Below are 26397 nucleotides of genomic sequence, written 5' to 3' on the forward strand. Positions count from 1 at the left end.
TATCGTGCTACACGGCAGCCCCCCCCCCCCCCCCAGCCCGAGTCCACTTCTGCTGCTGGACTTGCTCTAAGTTTATATACATTCATTCAGATATATGGTGCGAAGGCCTCTAGCATTCATCTCATTAAATGTATTGCTAATCTAGCTGTGCACCTAAATATTCTTGTGAAATATTTGGTAAATATTTCAATACATAACCCAACGGTGATCTGGTTGGGTAAACAAATATAGGGTGAGATATCGGCACAAAACACGTACTTTACATAATTAGGATTCGTGCGTTTGGTTTGTGTGTGGACATCTGTCTTGGTTTTATTTATTTTTCGTGAACTTATTTTTTGATTAAAAGAGGATATGAGATTCGAACTTGAGATCTCTTTCAACATCAGGAAGCGAAGTCTCGTGAAACTAAGAGCTAATTCCTTATCCTGATGTCTTTTGTCCAATAGAAAAGTTATAATAAGCACTTCTCAAATTATAGCAACGAAATTATGTTATAATAAGAACTTCTCAACTTATAAGAAATAATAATAAATTATTTGGGCTGGGTTACAACCCACTCACAGTATATCATTCCAAGCCCACGCACAGATACCGTTTCAACCCAATTACATTAATCTGCCAATCCACCAAAATTCGAACTGATTCCAATCCACTTTTCAGCTCATAATTTTTTTTCAGGGAGGGTGATCAATTTTCAGCTTATAAACCTACCAGTAATGCCACATGGACTCGTACATTTTCATGAATGCCTAAGAAATTGGTATTGTTTTTTAATTCATTTGAAAGCGCTAGCTTATAGTTTAATTGTCTCGTATTAAAATAAAAAGTTGTTCTAGAATCAATAGCGTAGAGACATGTGAGATTTACAAAATTACAATGAAGCACACAATCATTAACAATTGTACCAACATCATGCACTCAAACACGATTAATCTTAACAAAACTCCGAGATTTTTTGTTTTTTTTTGGGCAAACATAACCCCGAGGTTAAGAGACTAGTTTGTGCAGTTATGTCCCATGTTGAAGTGATGGAATTAGAAGAGTGTGGTAAAAGTGAAATTCATTTATGGTGACGTGGACAGGTAGACCGTACAGGCAGAAGCGCAGGCTAGTGAGTGATTCAGTGAAATTACTCAATCCGTCATTTTAGTCATCAGCCAAGCCATAACACTCACACACACACACACACACACAGAGTCACTGACTGACTGTCATGGGTTTATTTTTGCAGCACAGAAAACCATGCAAGGTTGAAAAAAAAAGGTTGATGTAAGCAATCAATGGCAAACCACACACCCATACATCGTATCATGGCACGTGCAACTTTCTTTTTATCATATCTGGGACAGACTTCCACTTGTCATCTTCTCATCCGTCCTCCCTCTTCTACACGAACACCCTTTCCCTATCTCCAAACAGCAACTCAGGTCAATCAGTATACTGTACAATTTACACATACTGTCCCTTAAAAACCTAACAAGAGCACATATATGAGCTCAGTTATTATCCTGCGTGCATAATGAATGTTCTTGGTTTCTAATTTAGACTTGGTTGAATTCATATTTATTTGAACACAATTGCAAGCATATATAGCTCTTGTTCAAACTTAGGTCACTTTATGTCACATTAAAGCAAGGCGATCGGGGTGAGTTAGGATATTATATATCATGTTTCAGTCCCTTAGCTCCTCTTATTTGGAAAGTCACTTTCTTGGACTTTCCTTTTTTTTTGTCCGAGGATATATACACATCGTTACGTGCATGTTTTTCTTGTTAAAGTTATTTATCGATAACTAGCTTTGTATTTACCTTTATGATCGAACTTTAATAGTAGATTAACCGATAATTAGGTGTTATTGTGATTGATATCATCATAAATCTAATTTAAGTTATTTACTGCCTTATCCTTATGCTATATATCTTGACTGCTATAACATTTAGTAAGGTTATTTTGATTGATAATTTACACTTCAATGTGAGTGCAGTCTTCGAAGCGAAGTTTTCTACAATTTAGGTCTGACATATACCGAAAGAGACATACCTCTATGTGATGATTTGCAGGAAAATCGATTTTAGATGGAAACCAATGATTTTTGGTCTACTTTATATTTTGCAAAGACAAGCCTTAAATGAATAGTTAAACATTTAATGGAGATGGGCTTAGCGGAAAAAAAATCTTGATTTGCTGACCAGTGGTCTCATGTTCGAATCCTCATGGCACCGTAGTGTGTGTGAAAACTCATCTCTTCCTCTGTAGTTTAGACTATTACTTTTATTAAAAATATATATTAATAAGGGAAAATATTTGCATAGTAAGGAGAATTAAGGCAATGTATGACAACTTAATAAGTTGCTACCATAGCGATGATAAAATTAGATTATCAAACTCAAAACTAATCGAAAAAGAGGTTTGAAATCTTTTAAACACTAGAAATGGAGAAACTCTCAACATGCATATGATGGATATATATGGGTTAATTAATCTCGTTATATGCATTATTTTATAATCCACAAAATCCGGGCAGGATTATAGAGCAAACCAACAAAAGATTATTAGAGCAAGGACAATTAAACCATTAAGAAAATAATTAAATCCGTAGGGTATGTGACTGGTGTATGGATTATGGAACTTATATAAATTTCACACGGAATGACAAGGACAGTTGTGAAGAAGGGAAAATTTTATTTTAAATTTAGAATATCTGTTCCCTAGAACTTCTATAAGTATATATATAGTCAAAGGAGACCTATAGCCGCACAAGCCTAGCCTATAAATTTCTACATAACCTAAAATAAATTTAAGATATGCGAAGGACCCATTGTCTAGTAGTTTGGAAAAATTATTTTTCGGAAAAAGTTTTGGGTTCAAGTATAGCATATGTATAGTGTGTGTGAGTTTAGCAATTGATTTCCGGAAGAGAATGCAACAAGAAAAACCCTTTTCAACATCTCTACAACTGTATTACATTAGCATAATACATCATCATTAGTGCTGAATAGTAATTAATTAGCAGATTAGTCAACAATATTACAGATGGATCCATTTGTAGTTTGACTAACATGCAACTCTAAAACCCTGATTAATAATAATAGTTCCATGATTAGCCTGGTCCAAAAATCTTTTCTTTGACTAGTTTTAATTCTCCCTTTTGCGCTTCCATTGATTAAATATAATTACTCTTAGGCTTTTAATTAGCAGCTAAGTTGCCGCATGTTGGGGTGACATGCTGCAATTTAAAACACATTTCTTCCTACTTTAAAGTGGCAAAGCCAAGCCAGTGCTAATTAATCATAAATATTTCGTACATTTTTAAGATTTTGAGGGTTTTGACCGCACGGGTGGGGGACTCGTGGGGCACCATTGCTGCTACCAAAAGTTTAGGTGAGCCTCATTGCAAGACACTAGTTAGACATTGAGGGACAGTCTTGAGCAATTATTCAAAGACTTTTTTTCCAAATGTACATTCTAGAAACGTTTTGGCAATACAAGTGATCCCTTTTGAAATAATCTTTTATTTGCCTGAGCTTCCTTCATGATCAAAGCCAACCTAGATGTTCAAGCACGAATCTATGTGTATAAATAATTTATAACGAGCCAGCATACTCACAACGAGCTATATGATCGTAATTATTCAATTATTTACTTTTTTTTTAAAGAGTGTTCTAGTTACGACTATTGAATTGATAACGTAATGATGTTGATTAAGTTGATTTGGTGCTTAAGGCACATAAAATAACACTACAAATTGCAGCACATATATATACAGATATCTACAATGTCGTAATTCCTGTGCACTCCCACAATCCATCAAATAATTATAATTAAAAAAAAAGATAGAGGACGCGGGAGATGTACTCTCTCCATCTGTGTGCAACTGTGACAACGTAAGCTAGTGATCATCAACAACCGTAGGACCACCTTAAAATCAGAACACGTGTCGAACATCAGTGGCATTCATGGAACTTTCTTCCTCTTCACAATCACAGCACATGGATTGGACCGGAGCAGCAGCTCGGTGATGCGCCGTTACGAACTGTTGCAGATACAATCACATTGAAATTTTATATTATTTTTTATACGCGGAAATATATATATTTATTTATTTGTTTATTTTACAGATGTTAAAATCCAAGTTGTCTTTAAAAGAAAAATTAAATTGGGACGTTACTTTCTTTTCAAGTGAAGGACGTGTGGATCCCACTTTGAATATGAGGTCATCTTCTTACTCGACCGTTACTTTCTCGGTCACCCCCTGCCCACGTGGCACCCAGAGATTCGGCTGGCTTTTGCTGGGTCTTTTTGAGCACCGAACTTGGGGCTTTGACCTTTGATAGCCTCGCTTACTGTGTTAATAGGTTAATATAATTTGCATGGAATGGGAGTAATGTAGAACTGATCAATGATCAAATGAGTTTAATCCTCCTCTTATAATATCATTTATGTAAAAAAAAATAATCTGGCTTTTGCTCATTTATCTCGTTTTTTATCCTCTAATGAATTTTTGGTTCTAATCTTGCATTTAGTTATGTACGAAGTTAGGTCATTTTGGGTTCAAGGTTTAAGTATTGTAAACTTAGATGATATTTGGTAGGTGGGATTGAATTGGACTATTTCAATTAAAATGAGAAAATATCATCACAGTTGTTTAGTGCGCTGAGACTAGACTTATTAAAATGGATAACAGTTCAACATATTGTGTCTTACAAGTCCCATCTAGAGAGATGAGACTCATAAAAACTGACTTGTATTCAACTCCAATCCAATACAAGTCGGGCCACCAAACGCGACTTAAGGTTTAGTATTTAGAATTTATATAAGGATACTTATGGTCATTTTTTAAAGATGTAGATTTAGATGTAGAGCTTTACTCCTTACACGTAAGGAGCCACCAATAACAGTCTCACACATAATTTGAGCTGAAACAATGAGTGAAAGAGTAATTGGCGAAAGAATGAACTAATTTGCAAGCATAAAAAATTTTCCACAACAAAAGGTCACGTATGGTGACAAACATGTTTTTTTTCCTGTGTGCGGTCTGTCAGTTATACAAGAACGTGGAGCTCACCATACAAAATTTAGGCCCCACATCACGTTTTATGGGCGTCTAGTGTGCACACATGGAATAACTTTTTGGTGCTTAAGAAGGATTTTATTCGCAAGTCTTTGGATAAGATTATATCTTTCTTCTTCCTAAGGTGATCGGCTTGTTTTTGGGTATAATTTTTTACTTGTTTCTTGACAAACGATAAGATTTGATCCTACCTAAGACCTCAATGGAAGTCTAATAATAAGGACTTTGAACTTGACCTAATGATGACGTTTAAAGATGGTAAAATAGAAGATATAATGCATATATAGATTAGATCAGTTAGTAATGCGTTCGTCTTTTTGCATATGAATTCTATAGTTTAAAATATCAATTTATCAGAAGAAGAAAAAAACAAAATAATATTGATCCTGTTATTATCATTCACATTGCCATCACCCTTAAAATAATCATCATCATTCATCACTCATCAACCATTTTAGTTTCGTAGGCATCTTCGTGCCATTTTCTTTTCTTCCATCTCGAGAGTAATGAATTTTGTTAGCTAAGCTAGTTAGGTTGAATAATTTACTTGAATATGTTATATGGGTTTCTATTTATGGTTGATTGCTTTCTATTTATGGCGTATAAATACGATTAGATTTGATTATACACATTAACCAGTTCACTCACTCAATTGTCATCAGTGACACATACCACTACTTCAATTCCCAACTTTCACAATTATATTATTGCTATTAGCTTCTCTCTCTCTCTCTCTCTCTCTCTCTCTCTCTCTCTCTCTCAAATGATCGTATTTGGTTTTATGTACAGGGTTAGGGCGTATAAACCTTGGCTTATAATAAGTTAAAATGCGAGCAATCATTAGCTAATTTTCCAACCAGTGGTAATTAGTAAAAAGAGAAATTAAATTTTACTAGCTAGAAGAAATAGAAAAAAACCACCATTTATGTCTCACTTTCAAACCCAGGCTTCTTTTTGGCTTTTCATATAGAAAAGGAAAACAAATGAGTCATTTTCAACGTTGAGAGAGAGAGAGAGAGAGAGATGGCGTCTTTTGCCCTCCACGCAGCTTAAAACACGCAGACTGGCAAATATAGGCAGTCCCCTCGACACGTTTCGACCTTCCAAAATCCCATTCTTTTTGTTCCACCCCCAACAAACCAACCCAACCCACCCCCATTTTATATATATATATATTTCACATACATATATACTCTACCTCTACACACACTATCAAAAAAAAAATCCCCTAAAATACATATATATTGCATATGTGGCTTGGCAAGCTAGAGAGAGAGAGAAGTAGAAGCATGAATTTTGTTAGATAATATTCAGGAGACCAAGGAAGGAAGGAAGGAAGGAAGGAAGAGAGAAATGAAATGAAAAAAGAAAGAAAGCTAGGGCTTCATCGTATGTTTGCTTCACGCAAACAGCTAAATGTATTAAGCCTTTGCTTTCTCGCGTGGCTTTAAAGTCTCCTTTCTTTCAATCTCATCAGCTACAAGCGTTTTTTATCACCCACATCCCTTCTCTCTCTCTCTCTCTCTCTCTCTCTCTAAATAACAACAAAAATAAAACCACACCCCCCTCCCCACCAAACCCCAAAATCTCCTCCTCTTTTTCACTTCACAAACATTAATGGCACCACCTCTCATCATCATCATCATGACCCCCTAAAACCCCAAACAATCTTCAACCTAAATCAAAACAAGGAAATCATATCCACCAATTTAATTAAATCACCATCAAGACCTCAAAATCAAGGTCATCGTCATAATGAATGCAACAAACCCTAGTGGCTCCGGGGGAGGCGGCGGAGGAAGTAGTAGCAGCGGCGGAGGAGGAGGAGGAGGCCCATGTGGCGCGTGCAAGTTTTTGAGGAGGAAGTGCGTGCTGGGTTGCATATTTGCACCCTACTTCGACTCGGAGCAAGGCGCTGCTCATTTTGCTGCGGTGCACAAGGTCTTCGGAGCCAGCAATGTCTCCAAGCTTCTTCTTCACATCCCGGTCCACAAGCGCCTCGACGCTGTCGTCACCATATGCTACGAGGCTCAAGCCCGGCTTAGAGATCCGGTCTACGGCTGCGTTGCTCACATATTTGCTCTTCAACAACAGGTGTGTGTGTGTGTCTGTGTGAGTGTGCATGATTAATTTACTTAAAAGAACCAATAATTTATTTTTTCTTTTTGGGTAAATTAGTTTTAATACCCTTTTCTAATTGAATCCAAACAATTTCCTTTTCCTTCTGGGTAGCCGTAGGCCAATGATTTCAATAAATTCCAAGTTGCATTGACCCAAAAGGGTTCTTCAATGTAGGGCAAACCATGAGCTTGTTGGCAGGATTGGGGTCTGTATTTTGGGGTAGGGCGGGCCTATGGGATTTGTTGGTGCGGTTTTTAACTAGGAAAAGAATAAAATGTATAGGAACATTCATTCACATTCACATGGTGGTGGGAAGAAACAAGTACTGAAATCTAGAGGCCCTTTTGATTAAGAAATCATGTGGTCGGCGGTTACTATATGCAAATGGTTTCTGTGCAATTTGTGCTTCTTTGGTGCTGGTATTAAGGAAAATGGTCGGTTTGCTGCTTCTTCAATAATCTTTTTTATTAATTAGGGATGACGATAAGACTCATTTTCCTTTGTCTACGTAATTCCTGGGAAAAGTGGAGAGAGTTTTACTTTCTTTTCCTTTTTCTTTTTTTCGGTTCCATCTTATTTTCAGAAACTGGTTTCCTTATTTTCCAGCTGCACATCACCAAATATAGAATTAAAAGTACAGATGAACATTTATAATAATTATTATTATTCAAAGGTAGATCTAGTACTCTCTCACTGATGATGGCCAACTTTTTGCGAGTGTAGAAGTGAAAATATAGATTATTTTTTTTCTGTTTTAGGAGGGCGCGGCCTATACCTATATACAGAAAATTATATGGGATATTCTGATGTTAGCTACCATGAATTTGACCACTAAAAAAATATTATATTAATATTTACTAATTAAAAGTGAATAAAAATCCTTTTATCATAGATACAACAAAAAATAGTTATATCACTTTTAAATTTTTTTTAAAAAAAGCTAGCTACATTAATTACGTTCTCTCTCTCCCCGGAACTCATTATTTCACTTGTTTTTACTAGCTACATTTATTTCAATTGTATTTTTCTCTCACGTAAAAGTCATATATGAAAAGTGAGCGTCTCTCATTTTTAAGAGACGTGATGAGACACGTATGTGAATACCCCTTAGACCTAAGGAGGGCTCGAAAGAAGAATCCCATGCTTTAATATGTTATATATGTTGAACTAACTTTGTTATCAGATCTTTTTATTTTGAAAAATTAGTATATTTAAGTTACACTACTTATAGCTTTGGTTTTATGATGAGTGAACTGATATGAGAAAAATTAATTAGGTAATTATTTGGAAATGTTAGACAGGTTACCAAATTTCATTCTAGATTTGAAGCTCCAGTCAAAATTTAAAACTAGTTTATCCTTATTACCACATGGATGATACTACATCCAAATTCAACAGGCTTCGCCAACCCCAAGAACAAATATATGTGCAGAAGAAACTTTGTTCATTCTTCTTCCCTTGCCGTGAGAGAATCCTTTCTTTGTTCGCAATCCCATGTTCTGATACACATAGTTCAAGCACCCTTTAAGTATAAACAAAGACAAGAAGCCTTAAATTTGTCTCAAACCAAACCACTAATATTATACATTATCAATTTGATCAATCTTACTCTCTCTCTCTCTCTCTCTCTCTCTCTCTCTCTCTATATATATATATATATCACATATTTAACTCATGTCATTTTCCTAATTCTTTCTCCAGCTAAGAAACCTTATTATGCAAACTTCATCTAGTCCTTTTGTTACTGGAAAAATACTCAAAACAGACACTAAAAAAAAATGTAAAATCTGTTTATTTTTATATTCAATCTAAGTTATTTTAGATTAGTTTGGATAATTAGCTAGATTGAGTGCGATTTCTGTTCCTTATTTTAATTTTTTGTTCACTTATTTGCAATATTTATATAAAAATAATAGTGTTTTGGACAAATGTAAGTACAATCTGAACAAAATCTAGAATTTGAGAATTTATTAAGATGATAAGTAATTCTTTGTGCCCTCTTCTCTTTTTCTTGTTGGGGTTTACTGTTTATATATATATATAATGCACATACATACAGGTGGTGAGTCTACAGGCCGAGCTCTCATACTTACAAGCCCACTTAGCAACATTGGAGCTTCCATCGCCACCTCCACCCCCTCCTCCGCCATCAATCATAACTCCACCTCCACTCTCCATCTCAGACCTTCCATTGGCTGCCTCCTCCATGCCTGCCACATACGACTTGTCCTCACTTTTTGAACCCATGGTCATCCAACAACCTTGGGTCGTGCAACACCGGGCGCTGCATGATCCACGCCACCATCAGTTCGGAGGAGGCAGTAGCGGTTCGGGTTCATCATCAACTGGCGGCGGTGGTGGTGGCGGCGGCGATCTTCAATCTTTGGCTCGGGAACTCCTTCACAGGCATGGCCAATCTCTATCACCTGGGTCTTTGCCGTGCTCTGAGGCCTCACCATCTCAATCTCCCTCCAAATGAGAGTTTGAGACTTAGCTGATGATCAATTGATTTACCAGTACTTGCCTGATGAAATGCATGTTGATTATATGTGATATATATATATATACTAGCAAGGGAGAGCATAGTATTAGGGTTGTTTCAATGGGCAAGTAATTTGAATGACTGATCTATATATCAATATTTTTTTATTTAACTTGTTACTTTGCTCATTTCTTTCATTTTCAAAATACTTGGTGATAATTCAAAAATAGGGCTATGAATATGGAAAATGCTAGGCATATCGCATTTATATACCATATTGTGTATCACCTTTCTGTACACAATATGGTATATAAATGTGGTATGCCTAATATTACCCTATGAATATAGGGCATGTTTGAAAATGTGGATCAAATACAATTATTTCACGTCGAAGAAGGAATATATTAAGTTATAACTCTCCTTAAATTGCACCTATGTCTTTTGAGATAATTCATGTATTGTAATTAGCTTCAAGTGAAAATCTGACAAGGAGCAGATTGATCCTAGCTAGCCTAGTGGTGATAATGAGTAATGATATTGGGTCTGTTAAGAGTAAGGTGTGGGAGCATGGATTGTCTGCCTCACTGTTGGGACATGGGATTTGCCAAATCGGGGAAGTAAAGCCTTGCAGAGTATGAAAGTACTTTTGCGTGACCATGAAGATGAAAATAATCTTTGTAATAGTTAAAATAATTTTTTCACAACTCATTTGCAATGGTTCAGTTCAATTTGGGGCGTTGATAAACAGTAGCATACGCATAGACTGATAGTTTCATGGCGTTTTGTTTTGGTTTTGGTTTTGGTTTTGTTTTTGGTTTTTTTTTTTTAAATTATAAAAATAAACATTTTAAATACAAGCAATAGTAACTTCAAGGGAAAGAGTGGTCCGCAAACTAAGTTTCTTTTTTATTGGGTCGACCCGTTGGGGTTTGGCTTTAGTTTCTTGTTTGTGGGTCTAATCCTTTGGGCTAGTTGCCTGCCTTGGTCTCTTGGGCTCATACACTTCTAAAGAAGATCAAACCAATTCATTTTATGTCATTCCTACGAATATCAATTCATCCACTGATAAAGCATAATAATAATCCATGTTGGAGAGCCAAGTCCATGCTTGCTAAAAAGGGTTTCATCATGATTATAGGTAGAAGGGAAGAATTCATAATTTTTTTTCCAACAAACAGAAAACATGGTTTTTTAGTGTTTCCGTAGGCAAAACCGAAAAAAATGTCATGCATTTGTCCTTTTGCTCTCCATCCCTCCATCCCCCCTCTGTTTTTTAAGTAAACTCATAAACGTCACCAGACGGACCTTAACGGTCGAATTTGTATGTTAGGCCAGTGAATGCAGACAACAGAGCTTCCGAAGGATCCATACACAATTCACATGAGGAGAATAAACAAGAAGCTCCAAGGATAATGACATTCCATTCCATCTAATTGTTACTAGAGCAAAAGATTTAAGCAGCTAAGCTTAATTGGAAGCAGTCATGATTCAAGATACAAAACCCGATTAGAGGTGAGTTGTTTATCGTATTCTTCAGGCTCTATATGCTGCATCCACACAAATGACGTCAGATTACTAAACGATAGTTGTTGCTATAAATCATCATCCAAATTTGTAGTGGACCTACCGGTATATAGAATTTCTGTGTAGGGAAACAAACTCAGATATATGATAATAATGTCAATATTATGTGATTCTAATACTATAATGTGAAGAAAGGAATAATCAGATCTTACCCCTATCATTCCTGGCAACCAGGAGTAATATACTTGGAAATTGACACTTGTCCTCGTGACTGCAGATAATAAAACTTGGAGATGGAGCCTATGAAGCAGGAACTCTGGAATTTGCTTCAGTTTCTGCAAATTCTCTCAAGATTGTATCCACCTCTTCCACAACCCCTAGTTTTCTAAACCATGCCGCCAGTGTTTCTGCAGCTTCTTTCCCAACCATGATACCATCTCTCTCCAACGCCATCAGAAATTTTAATGCCTTCTGAAGTTTATTCTCCTTTTCATAAGCAGCCAACACTAGAGCTATACATTTATCAGTGGGTCTAATACCAGCCGTCCTCATGTTTTCAAACGCAACACGTGCCTTTTGACTTTGACCTGATACACCATATGCATTTATGAGAAGTCCACATAGCTTAGCATCCGGAGAAATACCAGCTAGCTGAACTGCATTGAACACTCTTTGAGCGCCTTCAGTATCACCAACCATAGAGTATGCTCTTAACAATGCCTTGTAAACTTCACTTCCAGCATAAATCTCTTGGGCATCCATTTCTATGAGTAAACTCTCTCCTTGATCAGGCACTCCAGCTCTAATATAGGCCATGATCATTGAGCCATACGATCTTTTATCCAATGGCTGCCCAAGGAGCTTAATTTCTTCAAAAGTTTCTTCAGCCAGCTTAACATGTCCAGCCTTGCTATACATGTCAATCATGGCCGTTAGAGTTACCTGATCACATATGAAGCCTCTAGCCTTCATGTTTGAAAGGATTTTAACAGCTTCCTCAATTCGGTTTTGCTTCCCATAACCATGAATTATTTTGGTATAGTCACGAAGATTGACTTCAAAAGATTCTTCTAGTACAGCAATTTCTGCCACCTATGAACAGTTCAATAAGCCATGGACTTTAGGTTATATAAGTGGCTACCAATTTAAAAAAATTCACTTGCAAGTGTAGGAACATATAATTTCAGGATATGATATAAGTTCCTTCAAAAACTGTATCTTTTAGAAGTTAAAAAATTTCGAAGAAGTCTGACATTGGCTCCAACTAAACTATGTCAAGTACAAAGGGCATTTCAATTTGCTCAAAACTTCATCAATATAAAATGAGATTCTCTCCCACATTTTTGTTACAAAAATATGACATTTGTAAGTGAACTTGTTGATGACAATAAAACATATCGTGCACAGCCAGAGAAGCTCCTAACAAGCAGATCAAAATGAACAAAGAAAACTGGAGTTCAACAAAATGTAATGAATAAAAGTGGGAAGAGGATAAGATCTTGAAAGAGATGGAACATCTTCAATAGCATTCACCCATCAGTCTCACAAATTCAGAAACAGGGCACCTAAGCAGATTCTCAAACAAGAAGTCACCTACAATGCTAAAGGGGTTCTTCTACAGAAAGAAATCATTTGACTAAGTTTCAGGGTTTCAATTACAACTGCCAATGTTAGACTTTTATAACAATGAAACTCAAAGCATACATTTTGAACACATTACAAATCCCAAAAACAAAAAAACACTCATAATAAGAAATTAAAAGAAAAAATAATACCTGAAGATAAAGTGGGTGATCCTTTATCCTCAATTCTTTAAGAACCGCAAGCCAGTGAGCTCTGCTAGGCTTCATAGCCCTAACCCAAGCAGCCAATAACTCACACAAACTACCCTTCTGAGGAGAATAGCAAATGAGCTGCCTCATCAATGCCTTACAACGTTTGGCCATATGATATGGCAATTGAGCTATAGCTTGTTTCTGGGCTTCAGTAATCTCAGGGTCTACCGCATCCAACTTAAACCTTGGCTTCCCGTCTTTACTTTCTGTCTGTGCTGTCTCTTCCACGCTTGCAGCCGCTAAGGGTCGGTGAAAATGGTGGCCATTGGAGCAGAGACTCATTGGGATTGCCCAGAAAGTGCTGCCCGTGAATTGGAGGTGATGGGTTTTTCTCAATCCGTTGATTACTGGGTTTGCTGGGTGTGGATAGCAAATCATGTTGGAAGCATAGGTGGCCATGGAAAAAATGTGGCAAGCTGCCATTGAAATGAACAAAGAAGCAAAGGCAACTTTTTTTGGAATTGGGTCAGAGTGAGTGAAAATTAGTTGTTTAAGGTGTGGTTTCCATGGCTAATTTAGGCCGAGCAAAAGAAAGGAAAAGGTCCAGTCGCAGACTGGGATTTTTTGCCGGTTGCCAATCTAACAGCCAGCAGCGGTAGTTTTCCCGGCTTGTTAGGCAGGTTGGGCTCTCTGCCCATTATAAAGAAAGGCCTTGAATTTTAGGGTCCAAGGTCCAGCTATTTTTTCATGGGCCAATAGACTATGAAGAGTAGATCTCTCTTTATGTTACCGTCATACCGACATGTAATGTTATTAATCCAAATTATGATATGGGCAGACAACGTGTTTATATTATAAGGTATTATATTTTATTTTTAGAAGAAACAAAATTTTAAGTACTAAAATATCAAACCATTAAATTAAGAGTCCAAATCAGGTGGATCAATATCCACACTATCAAGAAGCCATCGATACAACTTCTCACTCTCACTATTGAGAATGTCCCAGTGACATACATGCCACAATCAACCACATAACTCAAAAACACATAAATATAAATTTTTTGGATGAACTTAAAATAAAATTCATTTGTATTCAATATTAATTTACCAGATAGTATTGAAACCACCTGTTCACAAAATTCTTAAAAAGGTCAACAATAAAAAATCCTCAAATGTACACCAATATCTTATTTGTAGCTCATTATATTTAAAGGGTGCCTCCACTCTTGTATGTTGAAGACTACAACAATACATTTGGATAAAGGAAATAAATTTAGGATTTTGACAAAAATTAGAGTCTCTAAATTGACATAAAACAATTCCCGTATTTGAATAACAAAATAAAGAAATTTAGAAATTTCGCGTGGGAAAAAAATATGGAAATAAACGTTAAATTCCATGTTTAAATCCATTAGCCAAACAATAAATTTTATAAATTCTAGAACATTAATTTTCGTCATTTTAAATTTCATAATTTATGATGGAATAATCTCCACTCATCACAGGCGGAGGCGTTTTGGTGTCAGATCGCTACCACCATCCTTTTTGCGATACATTCATTTTTGGAATAAATTTCAGAGACTCTTTGGGTTTCCTGTGTAATTTCACCTCTTATTTGTGAGAGCTTTCCATTATGTTAGAGTTTTATTTGTATTGTTATGGCGTGATTTTTTCAAACTTTATATGTTTTTTTGTTGTTCTGAGTTTGCACTCTTAGTTGCAATGGTGAAGCTAGAAAATCTATCAAGAGGGATCAACCCTCAAGTGACAAGATTAACACAAAATAAATTAAAAAATTCATCTAATAATATTATTAAGTTATTACAAATAAAGAAATAATTAAAAAGGTAAGTAGCATAAGTTAGGGACACGCAAGACAAAAAATTTCATCTTCTGTAAGTCATCATTCTACTTTTGTAGTTTTTTCAAAAGGTAAGATGATGAGAAATGTCAAATTTCAGAAACACTGTATACAAAAATCAAGTACAAACATGTAAAACGAGAAAATATGCTAAACATGAGAAGGGTCACTTGACCACTGTCCTAATTTTAATGTTAGATAACTTCGTTATTGTAATGACTATTTGTGGTTAGTGGCTTTTTTTGACAGAATTATGAATGCAATCCTAGAATTTCTTTATAAAAAAAAAAGTTTTCATGATTTATAAACTAGCCTCTCTGCACGCGTTTCTGCGCCTGCGAGAGGCTTTTTTTTTTTAAATTTAAATTTATTTTAGAATTAAAAAAGATAATGGATAGTTGTGTTCCATAAAAATAGGATCCATTATTTGAATTTTCTTTTAATTTTAATTTTTTTTAATATGAAAAATTGTGAATTTACCATATTATCCTCATTTAATTAATAATTTTAATTCTTAATGTTTGCATTAACCAAGGGCATTTTCTGGTATTTTGAATGTTTCACCATTCTCTGCCTTTTGCTTTATATATATAGATTCCTTTGTACTTTTAAATTTTCTCATCCAAACACGCACTACAAGATAAAGTGAATTACACATTATTTTTTTAGTGTGAGTAGGGTAGTTGATGTAAAGAGGCAAAGCATCAATCTTTATTATAAAAATACGCAACCCAAATTTTTTTTTTTGTAAATATGATAAAAACATAACATTCTTGTTGTAGATATATACAATACAAGTGTATAACTATTACAATTACATAAATACATTTTCTTTCACTTGTTTATCGTTTAAAATTTAACTTTTTTGGTTATAAGATCTGCAGAGAATCTTCATTTTAATTTTGTTTGTACCAAAAATATATTTTGTTTCCCTAATTATACTCGATGTGATTGTATTACATTATGCCTGAGAAATGAAATTTATTTACAACAAAAGCTTTTGTAAGTGTTTTTTGTTTTCCCCTATACGGCACCATTTTCAAGATCCAAATTAAAAGAAAAAAGTGAATTTATGTGTTTTCTATTTTAGAAGCAAGACATTGACTCATGGCCCATCAACAATCATAGGAAATCGATAAAATAAAGTAAAATAAATTTAATTTAATGCCTTGCCTTGACTTACAAGCTTCGGTTGTTCTTGAGGATCTCACATTGCGAAATTTTACTTTTGCAAAATAGTTTATAAAATCTTGAGTTTCTTTATCTTTATAACAAACTTTTAAATTCTAGAATCTATTATGTTTTTACCATGCTCAACGCCTTTTTCCTCTATACATATGATTTGAACTCTGCACCTATCATTCCAGAAGTGTCAATTTTAGATTTGAAAGTAACGGCTCATATATATTTCCTAGATTTGATAATTCATTTTATTCAAAAAGAAATTATAATTTATTTATTTTCAAATTTGCAAACAAAAAAAAAGTAAAAAAATAAAAAAGGAAAATTAATTTTTGATTCAAAGTCCAAAGCAGAACATTTTATTGGATTGAATACTGAGAGCTTCTTCCACAGAACAGCATTTAAAAACACAGTGATCAATCTCATTTCTCAAACGTCCAACAAAATACCAATAACACCCATCAAATTCAACGAACCTTCCACGCCGTTCCCCTCAGCTATCAAGGCCATTTCCGTCATTAGAAATCCAACCATTGGACCTCCCCTCCGTGAAAAAACGCGATCCAAATCTCAACCTCTCCTCCTCCTCCTCCCTCTCACTGCTCTCTCTATCTCTTCTCTCTGTGAAGCTCTCTATGCCACTGATTCAACCCGCTCACCGAGTCACGAACCCTCCTCAGCTGGCTTCACACTCTGAAGCTTCAAATCCCTAGCCATTTATCCAGATCCGGCTCACTGAGTCACCAGTCGTAGCCAGCTCGGGAATGGCTTCTTCGGAAGCCGATTCCCGTCTGAGGGAGGTGGTGGCCCCAGCCCTCGATAAGATCATCAAGAACGCCTCATGGCGCAAGCACGCCAAGCTCGCTAGCGAATGCAAAGCCGTGCTCGAGCGGCTCAGCAACCCCTCCAAGTCTAAACCCGACTCCAATTCCGACCCGGAATCGTCCGGGCCGGGTCCTCTCCACGACGGAGGCTCCGAGGAGTACTCCCTCGCCGACTCCGAGTCCATTCTCAGCCCCATCATCAACGCCGCCGGCTCCGGCGTACTGAAGATCGCTGATCCGGCCGTCGATTGCATCCAGAAGCTTATCGCCCATGGATACCTGCGCGGTGAGGCCGACGCCTCCGGCGGCGGCGCCGAGGCGAAGTTGCTTACTAAATTGATCGAGTCCGTGTGCAAATGCCACGATTTGGGGGACGATCAGATGGAACTTCTGGTGCTGAAGACGCTGCTGTCGGCGGTGACGTCGATATCGCTGCGAATTCATGGGGATTGCTTACTTCAGATAGTGAGGACCTGCTACGACATCTATCTGGGAAGTAAGAATGTTGTTAATCAGACGACCGCGAAGGCGTCGTTGATCCAGATGCTGGTGATTGTGTTCAGAAGAATGGAGGCAGACTCTTCGACAGTTCCGATTCATCCGATCGTGGTGGCCGAGCTGATGGATCCAATTGAGAAATCCGATGCGGACGGGTCGATGACAATGTTCGTGCAAGGGTTTATCACCAAGATTATGTCAGACATTGATGGAGTTTTGAACCCAACAACGCCTACCAAGGTGTCGCTTCGTGGGCACGACGGGGCATTTGAAACGACCACAGTGGAGACCACTAACCCTGCCGATTTGTTGGACTCAACAGATAAGGATATGTTGGATGCCAAGTACTGGGAGATTAGTATGTACAAGACCGCGCTGGAGGGCCGCAAAGGTGAATTGGCGGATGGAGAATTGGAGAGAGATGAGGATTTGGAAGTTCAGATTGGGAATAAGTTGAGAAGAGATGCGTTTTTGGTGTTTAGAGCTCTGTGTAAGCTGTCCATGAAGACTCCGCCTAAGGAGGCATTGGCAGATCCGGAGTTGATGAAGGGAAAGATTGTGGCTTTGGAGCTTTTGAAGATTTTGTTGGAGAATGCCGGTGCTGTCTTTAGGACCAGCGAAAGGTACCTCACTACCACCTCTCATGCTAAAATGGTTATGCTTAGATGTTGCTATTTTGGGTTTACTGTTATCTATCATGCTTGAGCTGCATTGGTTGTAATTTTGTTATGTTTGTGAAGTACAGCACTTATGACGACTGCTATGTTTGCAATTTTGTGGAGATATATATTATATAGGGAATGTAGGCTTTAGTGTTTGGTAGTGAACCTAGTTGGTGCAAGAGGATTTGATCTCATTAACAGTTAAAAAGACTGATGTAGTACTGTTATCAAATGAAAATATTGCTCAAAATTGAGATGGAATGTAAATGTTTAACAGGTATGAAAAATTTATCATGAAAATAAAAAATGTCAAATCTTCTCAAATTGGTTTCCCAAGTATATAAGTTAAAAGTGACACTTAGCATGATCATAGAACTTTAGACGGCAAGGGTGTGAGGAGTAGTAGAATCACAATATATCAATGTGTAGCTGGTAAGGCTGGTTGATAGATATGGTGGCTTCTTAGTTAAGACTGGTTATTGGATGCAAATTAAGGCTGGTGGATAGATATGATACTTGGCTTCTTAGTCCAGGCTTGTAGACTCATAATGCAGATATGTTGCCTCCACTTTGATGCAAATGAATTGGTATAATTCTGGAGGTATTGAAGTGGATCCCCAGATTAGACACATTTGTGCAAAACATGTTCAATGTGGTTTATCCACGGATGTTGCTGTTTGATAGATCTTGGTTTAGTTTCCTGACAATGCAAACCAAACTGTTGTGCATGTTGGTCTTTTCTGCGAATTTGTCATGTGCATGTGCGTAGTATAGCAGTTTTAATAATGTTCACAAAGTCTCCTAATATTCTTTTTCTTTTCTTTTGTTGAACAAATAAGCACTTCATATCCTTTAATTCAGTTCTGTTTCTCTGAAAAAAGGCTTTGAATTCAGTGAAAAAACTTACGTTCTCCATACTTGTCTTCTTCATATTTTTGAATTTAGCTTTTTTTCACCTACTTTGAAATCCATAAAGATAAATTTGTGACGTGGAACAGGTTTTTAGGTGCGATAAAGCAATACTTGTGTCTGTCACTGTTAAAGAACAGTGCTTCAACTCTTATGATAGTTTTTCAACTATCTTGCTCCATCTTCATTAGTCTGGTGTCAAGATTTAGAGCTGGATTGAAAGCAGAGATTGGAGTATTTTTTCCTATGATTGTTCTCAGAGTTTTGGAAAATGTTGCACAACCCAATTTTCAGCAGAAGATGATAGTGCTTCGGTTTCTTGAGAAGCTCTGTGTTGATTCCCAGATCTTGGTAGATATATTCATCAATTATGATTGTGATGTCAATTCATCAAACATATTTGAGAGGTATGTCATGTTCTATCCTGTAGACTCCACTCCCTGATATACAATACTTCAAATTTCTAAAGCATTGAACACTAATAATAATATCTAGTTCCATCCAGTTCCATCCATTTCGATAGCAGTTGTCCTGCATTGTTTCCACACCCTCATAGCATTGTGAATTACTTGGTCTTATGTTAACAGTTTTTGCGTTTTCCTTCTTTTCTTTTTGTCCTGATATTTCCAGGATGGTTAATGGCCTTCTTAAAACTGCCCAAGGTGTCCCTCCTGGTGTTGCCACCACATTATTACCGCCTCAGGAGGCAACCATGAAACTTGAAGCTATGAAGTGCTTGGTTGGTGTTTTGAGGTCAATCGGAGACTGGATGAACAAACAGTTGCGCATTCCAGATCCTCATTCTAACAAGAAATTTGACGCAACTGAGAATAGTCTTGAATCAGGAGGTCTTCCCATGGCAAATGGGAACAGCGAGGAGCCTGTTGAAGGATCAGACACTCATTCTGAAGCTTCTAGTGAGGCCTCTGATGCTTTGACGATTGAGCAACGACGAGCTTACAAGCTGGAACTTCAGGTAAGCAAATTGTCTGGAATGCCATCAGATTCATCTTTGGGCTGTTGATCTTGGAATCTGATGTATGTTTTGTGGCAGGAAGGTATATCTCTTTTCAATCGGAAACCTAAGAAAGGAATTGAGTTTCTTATAAATGCAAACAAGGTGGGCGATTCACCTGAGGAGATAGCTGCTTTTCTAAAAAATGCATCTGGCTTGAACAAGACTTTGATTGGGGATTACCTTGGAGAAAGAGAAGACTTGTCGCTAAAAGTAATGCATGCTTATGTGGATTCCTTTGAGTTTCAAGGATTGGAGTTTGATGAGGCAATCAGGGCCTTTCTTCAAGGCTTTAGGTTGCCTGGTGAGGCACAGAAGATCGATAGAATAATGGAAAAGTTTGCTGAGTGCTATTGCAAATGTAATCCAAAGGCTTTTACTAGTGCTGACACTGCCTATGTCCTTGCTTACTCAGTGATACTGCTCAATACTGACGCTCATAACCCGATGGTGAAGAACAAGGTGAGTTCACATATACCTGATCTGATTAGATGATTGAAACAGATAGCTGATAGATGTTCCTCTCTCTCTGGCCATTAAAACATGCAGATGTCAGCTGATGATTTTATAAGGAACAATCGCGGCATAGATGATGGAAAGGATCTACCTGAGGAGTACTTGAGGTCATTGTTCGAACGAATATCAAGAAATGAGATTAAAATGAAAGAATATGAATTGGCTCCCCAGCAGATACAGTCAGTGAACCCAAACCGGCTTTTGGGCTTGGACAGTATCTTGAATATTGTGATCCGCAAACGGGGGGAAGAATTAGAGACCAGTGATGATCTTATCAAGCATATGCAAGAACAATTTAAAGAAAAAGCTCGCAAATCTGAGTAAGAACCAACTGAACTTAACTGATATCAAATGTTTGGTTTCCTTAATGACTTTTGCCATTCCTCTTTTATCAGGCCATAATTTCTTCAAAGGCCATAGGAGTTTAACTATTAGTTTTTAGGAGTTATTTTACCGGGGATTGTTAATCCTTGCTCGGCATAGCGGAAGTTTGACTAGACCAAGTTATGTGAAAATAAGTGCAAAATGCATGTAGGCATATTATCTTTCAGGAATTTTAATCTGAATTCTTTATGATGCTTGCTTTACATAATCTATACTAAACTATCTATTAGATTTCATTCTTAGTTTATACTTGTATGGCTGTCTTGTAGGTCAGTTTATTATGCTGCAACGGATGTAGTAATTCTTAGATTTATGGTTGAGGTATGCTGGGCTCCTATGCTGGCTGCATTCAGTGTTCCACTTGACCAAAGTGACGACGAAGTAGTTATTTCTCTGTGTCTTGAAGGCTTTCGTCATGCCATTCATGTTACTGCTGTAATGTCCATGAAGACCCATAGAGATGCTTTTGTGACTTCACTAGCAAAGTTTACTTCCCTCCACTCCCCTGCTGATATCAAGCAGAAAAATATAGATGCAATTAAGGTTGGTATATGGTTTTACGCTACCATAGTTTCTGTACAGGACGTGAAAGTTTAAATATTGTACTAGTTACTTTTCCTTCTTAATCAGGATGATGTTTTAAAGTAGTCTTATAGGGGAATATAGTGTTACTTATCGTTGTTTTTAACCTCGATACTATTTTGAACTGCTTGCTCACACCCTGTCTCTCTCTCCCTCTCCCCCACCCTAATTGTGTGTCTCTCTGTTTCCCTTTGTTTTGGAGTCAATTTTTGGATGTGAAGTTATTTTAGTTTTGCTTTCTCATGCTTAACCTGTCGTCTTTGTAGATATGTAATGCAAAAGAAATACTATTAACAGTTTATGAGGAATTAATATGTCGACTTGAACAATGACAGACACCTCACATCATCTATCATCTGAGTCTATCCGTTATTTTTTGACAGTCTGCTTTCGATCCAGTAAGATTAATTTCCCAAGTGAAAATGATATCTTATGTTGGCTAAAAACTTGATTAACCTAGTCTTGCTTGTTTTAGATCTGCCAATTGTCTAATTATTGAAGGCTGAATGGTATATCTTGTGTGATTCTTGGGCATATAGGTTTATATTGTGGTCTTTGAATTGTTTCAAAGCTAAACCTTCTCAAAAAAAATTGTTCAAAGCTAAACATGAAGTCTCTGGAAACAATTATAGGATGGTAGCTCACTGATGGTATACTTGTATTTCTCCTCTATTCCTAATAGATGAACTACTCTGAAATTGAGTGGTTAACACCCTTCCTCCACCATTCTTTATCCCTCCTTTCTCCCATGTACTCTCTGTATCTAACAAAAATTTGAAAAACAAAAGCGAAATGGTATATCTTAGCTAGAAAGAAGAGGCTGTGCAGTGTCAAGAATGAACCAGTAAAGGAAGGGAATACATTTGTAATTTGGAGCTGGAGGTGCATAGTCAGACGCTTTGCATGACTGGCAGAAGAGTGCTTAGTAGAAGAGTCGCAAATGTGCTTATGTAGTTATCTGTGAAATGAATGTTAACATGGTGAATAAAACATCTCTGATTTCGATTGTGTGACAGGGCCCCAGGGGTCTGGGTAATATGTTTGTCGCTATGTTAATCATGTGCTATCATCTCATAGTATTGCAGAACTATTATTTCATGACCTGCTTACTGACCTTTAGAAATTTACCCATTCAGCAGTATACTCAGGAGTTCCAGCCTTGAGATGGATCTGATGTTTCATTTGGTCATATTGTTTATAGGCTATAGTGACAATTGCAGATGAAGATGGGAACTACCTACAGGAAGCTTGGGAGCATATTTTGACATGTGTTTCCCGGTTTGAACATCTACATCTCTTGGGAGAGGGTGCTCCTCCTGATGCAACATTCTTTGCTTTTCCTCAGAATGAGTCAGAAAAGTCAAAACAAGCTAAGTCAACTATCCTTCCTGTTTTAAAAAAGAAGGGGCCAGGAAGGATGCAGTATGCAGCTTCTGCTGTGTTGAGAGGTTCATATGATAGTGCTGGTATTGGTGGGAATGCTTCTGGGATGGTCACATCCGAACAGATGAACAATTTGGTTTCTAATTTAAACATGTTAGAACAAGTTGGTGAAATGAGTCGCATATTCACACGGAGTCAAAAGCTAAACAGTGAGGCGATTATAGATTTTGTCAGGGCTCTTTGCAAGGTTTCTATGGAAGAATTGCGCTCAGCATCTGATCCTCGTGTTTTCAGCCTTACAAAGATTGTTGAGATTGCGTATGGATCACCCTTCAAATCTTATTTATTTGCTTTCTGTTACAAAATTGTAGAGTTTGACGTCAATTGTTTTCTTATAACAGGCATTATAACATGAACCGCATCAGGCTTGTATGGTCTAGCATCTGGCATGTGCTCTCCAATTTCTTCGTGACAATTGGTTGTTCTGAAAACCTGTCTATTGCAATTTTTGCTATGGATTCTCTACGCCAGTTGTCAATGAAATTCTTGGACCGAGAAGAGTTGGCTAATTACAATTTTCAGAATGAGTTTATGAAACCTTTTGTCATTGTTATGCGTAAAAGTAGTGCAGTGGAAATACGTGAATTAATCATCAGATGTGTCTCACAAATGGTTTTATCTCGGGTCAACAATGTTAAATCTGGATGGAAGAGCATGTTCATGGTACTGGAATATGTCCTATCTTTTCTTTTTGGGGATATATTTTATTCTACAGGGGATGATTATTAATTTGATTCATGAATTATTCTTCTTGCATACTGTTAATACTTGTTACTATTTGATTCTTTTCAGGTCTTCACTACCGCAGCTTATGATGACCACAAAAACATTGTACTCTTGGCCTTTGAAATAATTGAGAAGATTATTCGAGACTACTTTCCATACATTACCGAGACTGAAACCACTACTTTTACCGATTGCGTGAATTGCCTAATTGCATTCACCAATAGTAGATTCAACAAAGACATTAGCCTTAATGCTATTGCTTTTCTTCGGTTCTGTGCTACAAAACTTGCAGATGGAGGTCTTGGTTCCTCATCAAGAAATAAGGACAAGGAAGCTTCTGGAAAAATCTCGCCATCTTCACCTCAAGCAGGGAAAGATGGAAAACAAGAAAATGGCGAAATGCCAGATAAGGATGACCATCTCTATTTCTGGTTCCCTCTACTGGCTGGTAAGGATACAGTATAAATTGGTAGTTATAAGTGTAATGTTGCAAAACGTTTTGGTTATGTTGTTAAGCTTTTTAAAAACCACATTGGAAAAGATTTTTATTCATTTTTGGTCTCTCTGCAGGTTTGTCTGAGCTTAGCTTTGACCCTAGGCCTGAAATCAGGAAGAGTGCCTTACAAGTGCTGTTTGAAACTTTACGTAACCATGGTCACCTTTTCTCACTACCTTTGTGGGAAAGGGTTTTTGATTCAGTGCTATTTCCAATATTTGACTATGTGCGACATGCTATTGATCCTTCTGGGGAAGGTTCACCAGGACAAGGGATTGATGGTGATATCAGCGATCTTGATCAAGATGCCTGGCTCTATGAGACATGCACATTGGCACTACAATTAGTAGTTGATCTTTTTGTCAAATTTTATAACACTGTTAATCCGCTTTTGAAGAAAGTTTTGGTGCTTCTAGTCAGTTTTATTAGACGACCTCACCAAAGCTTAGCTGGTATAGGTATTGCTGCATTTGTGCGATTGATGAGCAATGCAGGGGATCTCTTTTCAGATGAAAAGTGGCTAGAAGTGGTTTCATCATTAAAGGAAGCGGCCAATTCAACGCTTCCTGATTTTTCTTTCATTCTAAGTGGAGACAGCATCATTGGAAACTATGAACCTGCTTTGAGTAGAGAAGATAATGGAGGGTCCACTGTGTCTGGTAGGCCTGATGATGATTCAGAGAGACTGAGGACAAATTACCTTTATGCTGGCATATCTGATGTTAAGTGCCGAGCTGCTGTTCAACTTTTATTGATTCAGGTAACTACTACAATTATTAAGCACCTTCCTTTTACAAATATATGGCTTCATCAAACTTCTTGTGTATTTATGCTGTTTTTCATATGCTTCTTAAAGCCAAGTCACATTGATTATGTGCAGCTGTTGGTTATGTTTGAGTTGGCCTGAACTCTAGTCTCTTTTCATTAGTTGAACTTGATTTTCTGTGGACATACTTCAGAAAATTATGTTATTTGAATTATAGAAACAGCAAGTTTTTTTTGTTTGGGAACAAAATAACAAACAATAGGAACCATGCATACATCCACCGACACTTCTTGAGGATTGATCCCACCGACACTTGTATCAAAAGGGAGAAGGTGGATCTAGGTGAAGTACGATTATCAAATGTAACCAATACAAATTGGTTCTGTTAATTCTGATTTGTCAATCGAAAGTACAAAGAAAACGCTCTATTAGCGTGTACTAGTATTTACATGAATTAAATTGCATCTTTCTAATATTTACATGTTATCATGTCAATACCGTTTCCTGAAGTTTGCATGTTCTCATTAAATCTGGCAGGCAGTGATGGAGATCTACACCATGTATCGATCTCACCTTTCAGCGAAAAACACGCTAGTCCTCTTTGATGCTTTGCATGATGTGGCAACTCATGCTCACAAGATTAACACTGATACCACTTTACGGGCAAGGCTACAAGAATTTGGCTCCATGACCCAAATGCAAGACCCTCCACTGTTGCGTATTGAGAACGAATCTTACCAAATATGCCTCACATTCTTGCAGAATCTTGTAGAGGATAGGCCTCCAGGTTATGATGAGGAGGAGGTTGAGTCCTACATCGTGGACCTTTGCAGGGAGGTTTTACATTTCTATATTGAAGCTGCCAGCTCTGGAAAGATATCCGAATCTTCTAGTGGGCACCACCATTGGCTAATTCCTCTAGGTTCTGGGAGACGGAGAGAACTGGCTCAACGCGCCCCACTTATTGTGGCAACTCTCCAGACTATCTGTAGTTTGGGAGAGACCTCATTTGAAAACAACTTGTCTGAATTCTTCCCCCTACTTTCAAGCTTGATAAGTTGTGAACACGGGTCAAATGAGGTCCAGATTGCCCTCAGTGACATGCTGCGCTCATCGGTGGGGCCTGTGTTGCTTCGATCGTGTTGAGCAGGTGAGGCAGGACCATGCAATTTGAGATGTATGATAATTTGATGCCAAGTCTTGTAGTCTTCATTTTCTTTTTTCTTTTCTTCGTTATCGGAAATATAGTTTGATAGTGTATGAAGAGTTAGCGCAATGTTTCGGATTTGGTTGGCCAGTGCTTATAAACCTTCTGTAGTCTATCCGAGAAGTACAGCTCCATTTAGAATTTAAACATCTCTTCAGGAGTTTTGATGTTGTATGCTAGTCATATATTTTTTCGATTTTGAACAAAATGAAATTGAGAACAACTATTTTTTCTGAAAATAAAAATTGCCCTTATTATACATTCAAGAAAGCCCATTCCCTTTCTCTTTCACAATGTTGGAAAGAGACCCAAAGTTCGATTCTTCAGTTCCGAAAAAAGAAAAAGAAA

The 26397-nt window shown here is 37.2% G+C and overlaps 3 protein-coding genes across 5 annotated transcripts; 2 read left to right on the forward strand and 1 right to left on the reverse strand.

Annotated features, from left to right (window-relative positions):
* LOC18787414 (LOB domain-containing protein 18) lies at positions 6380-9849 on the forward strand. Its single transcript, XM_007218788.2, has 2 exons — positions 6380-7168; positions 9255-9849. The coding sequence occupies exons 1-2, from the start codon at positions 6830-6832 to the stop codon at positions 9672-9674; spliced, it is 759 nt and encodes a 252-aa protein (XP_007218850.1). The 5' UTR covers positions 6380-6829; the 3' UTR covers positions 9675-9849.
* On the reverse strand, positions 11060-13626 carry LOC18785408 (pentatricopeptide repeat-containing protein At1g01970). 3 transcript variants are annotated; one of them, XR_002270219.1, is made up of 3 exons: positions 12977-13626; positions 11414-12293; positions 11060-11224 (listed from the first exon to the last, which is right to left on the reverse strand). XR_002270219.1 is itself a non-coding variant. In XM_007220313.2 (2 exons), the coding sequence occupies exons 1-2, from the start codon at positions 13457-13459 to the stop codon at positions 11502-11504; spliced, it is 1275 nt and encodes a 424-aa protein (XP_007220375.2). In that variant the 5' UTR covers positions 13460-13626; the 3' UTR covers positions 11060-11501. The 3 variants fall into 3 exon arrangements, 1 of the variants encoding a protein (XP_007220375.2); XR_002270220.1 differs by having other exon boundaries at positions 11060-11319; XM_007220313.2 differs by having other exon boundaries at positions 11060-12293.
* LOC18786921 (brefeldin A-inhibited guanine nucleotide-exchange protein 2) lies at positions 16218-26310 on the forward strand. Its single transcript, XM_007220515.2, has 11 exons — positions 16218-17966; positions 19004-19321; positions 19545-19890; positions 19969-20391; positions 20479-20765; positions 21099-21372; positions 22613-23112; positions 23196-23517; positions 23647-24028; positions 24151-24836; positions 25380-26310. Exons 1-11 carry the CDS (start codon positions 16786-16788, stop codon positions 25986-25988), a joined length of 5328 nt encoding a protein of 1775 aa, XP_007220577.1. The 5' UTR covers positions 16218-16785; the 3' UTR covers positions 25989-26310.

Source organism: Prunus persica, chromosome G2, assembly GCF_000346465.2.
Source record: "Prunus persica cultivar Lovell chromosome G2, Prunus_persica_NCBIv2, whole genome shotgun sequence".
Classification (NCBI taxonomy): Eukaryota; Viridiplantae; Streptophyta; class Magnoliopsida; order Rosales; family Rosaceae; genus Prunus; species Prunus persica.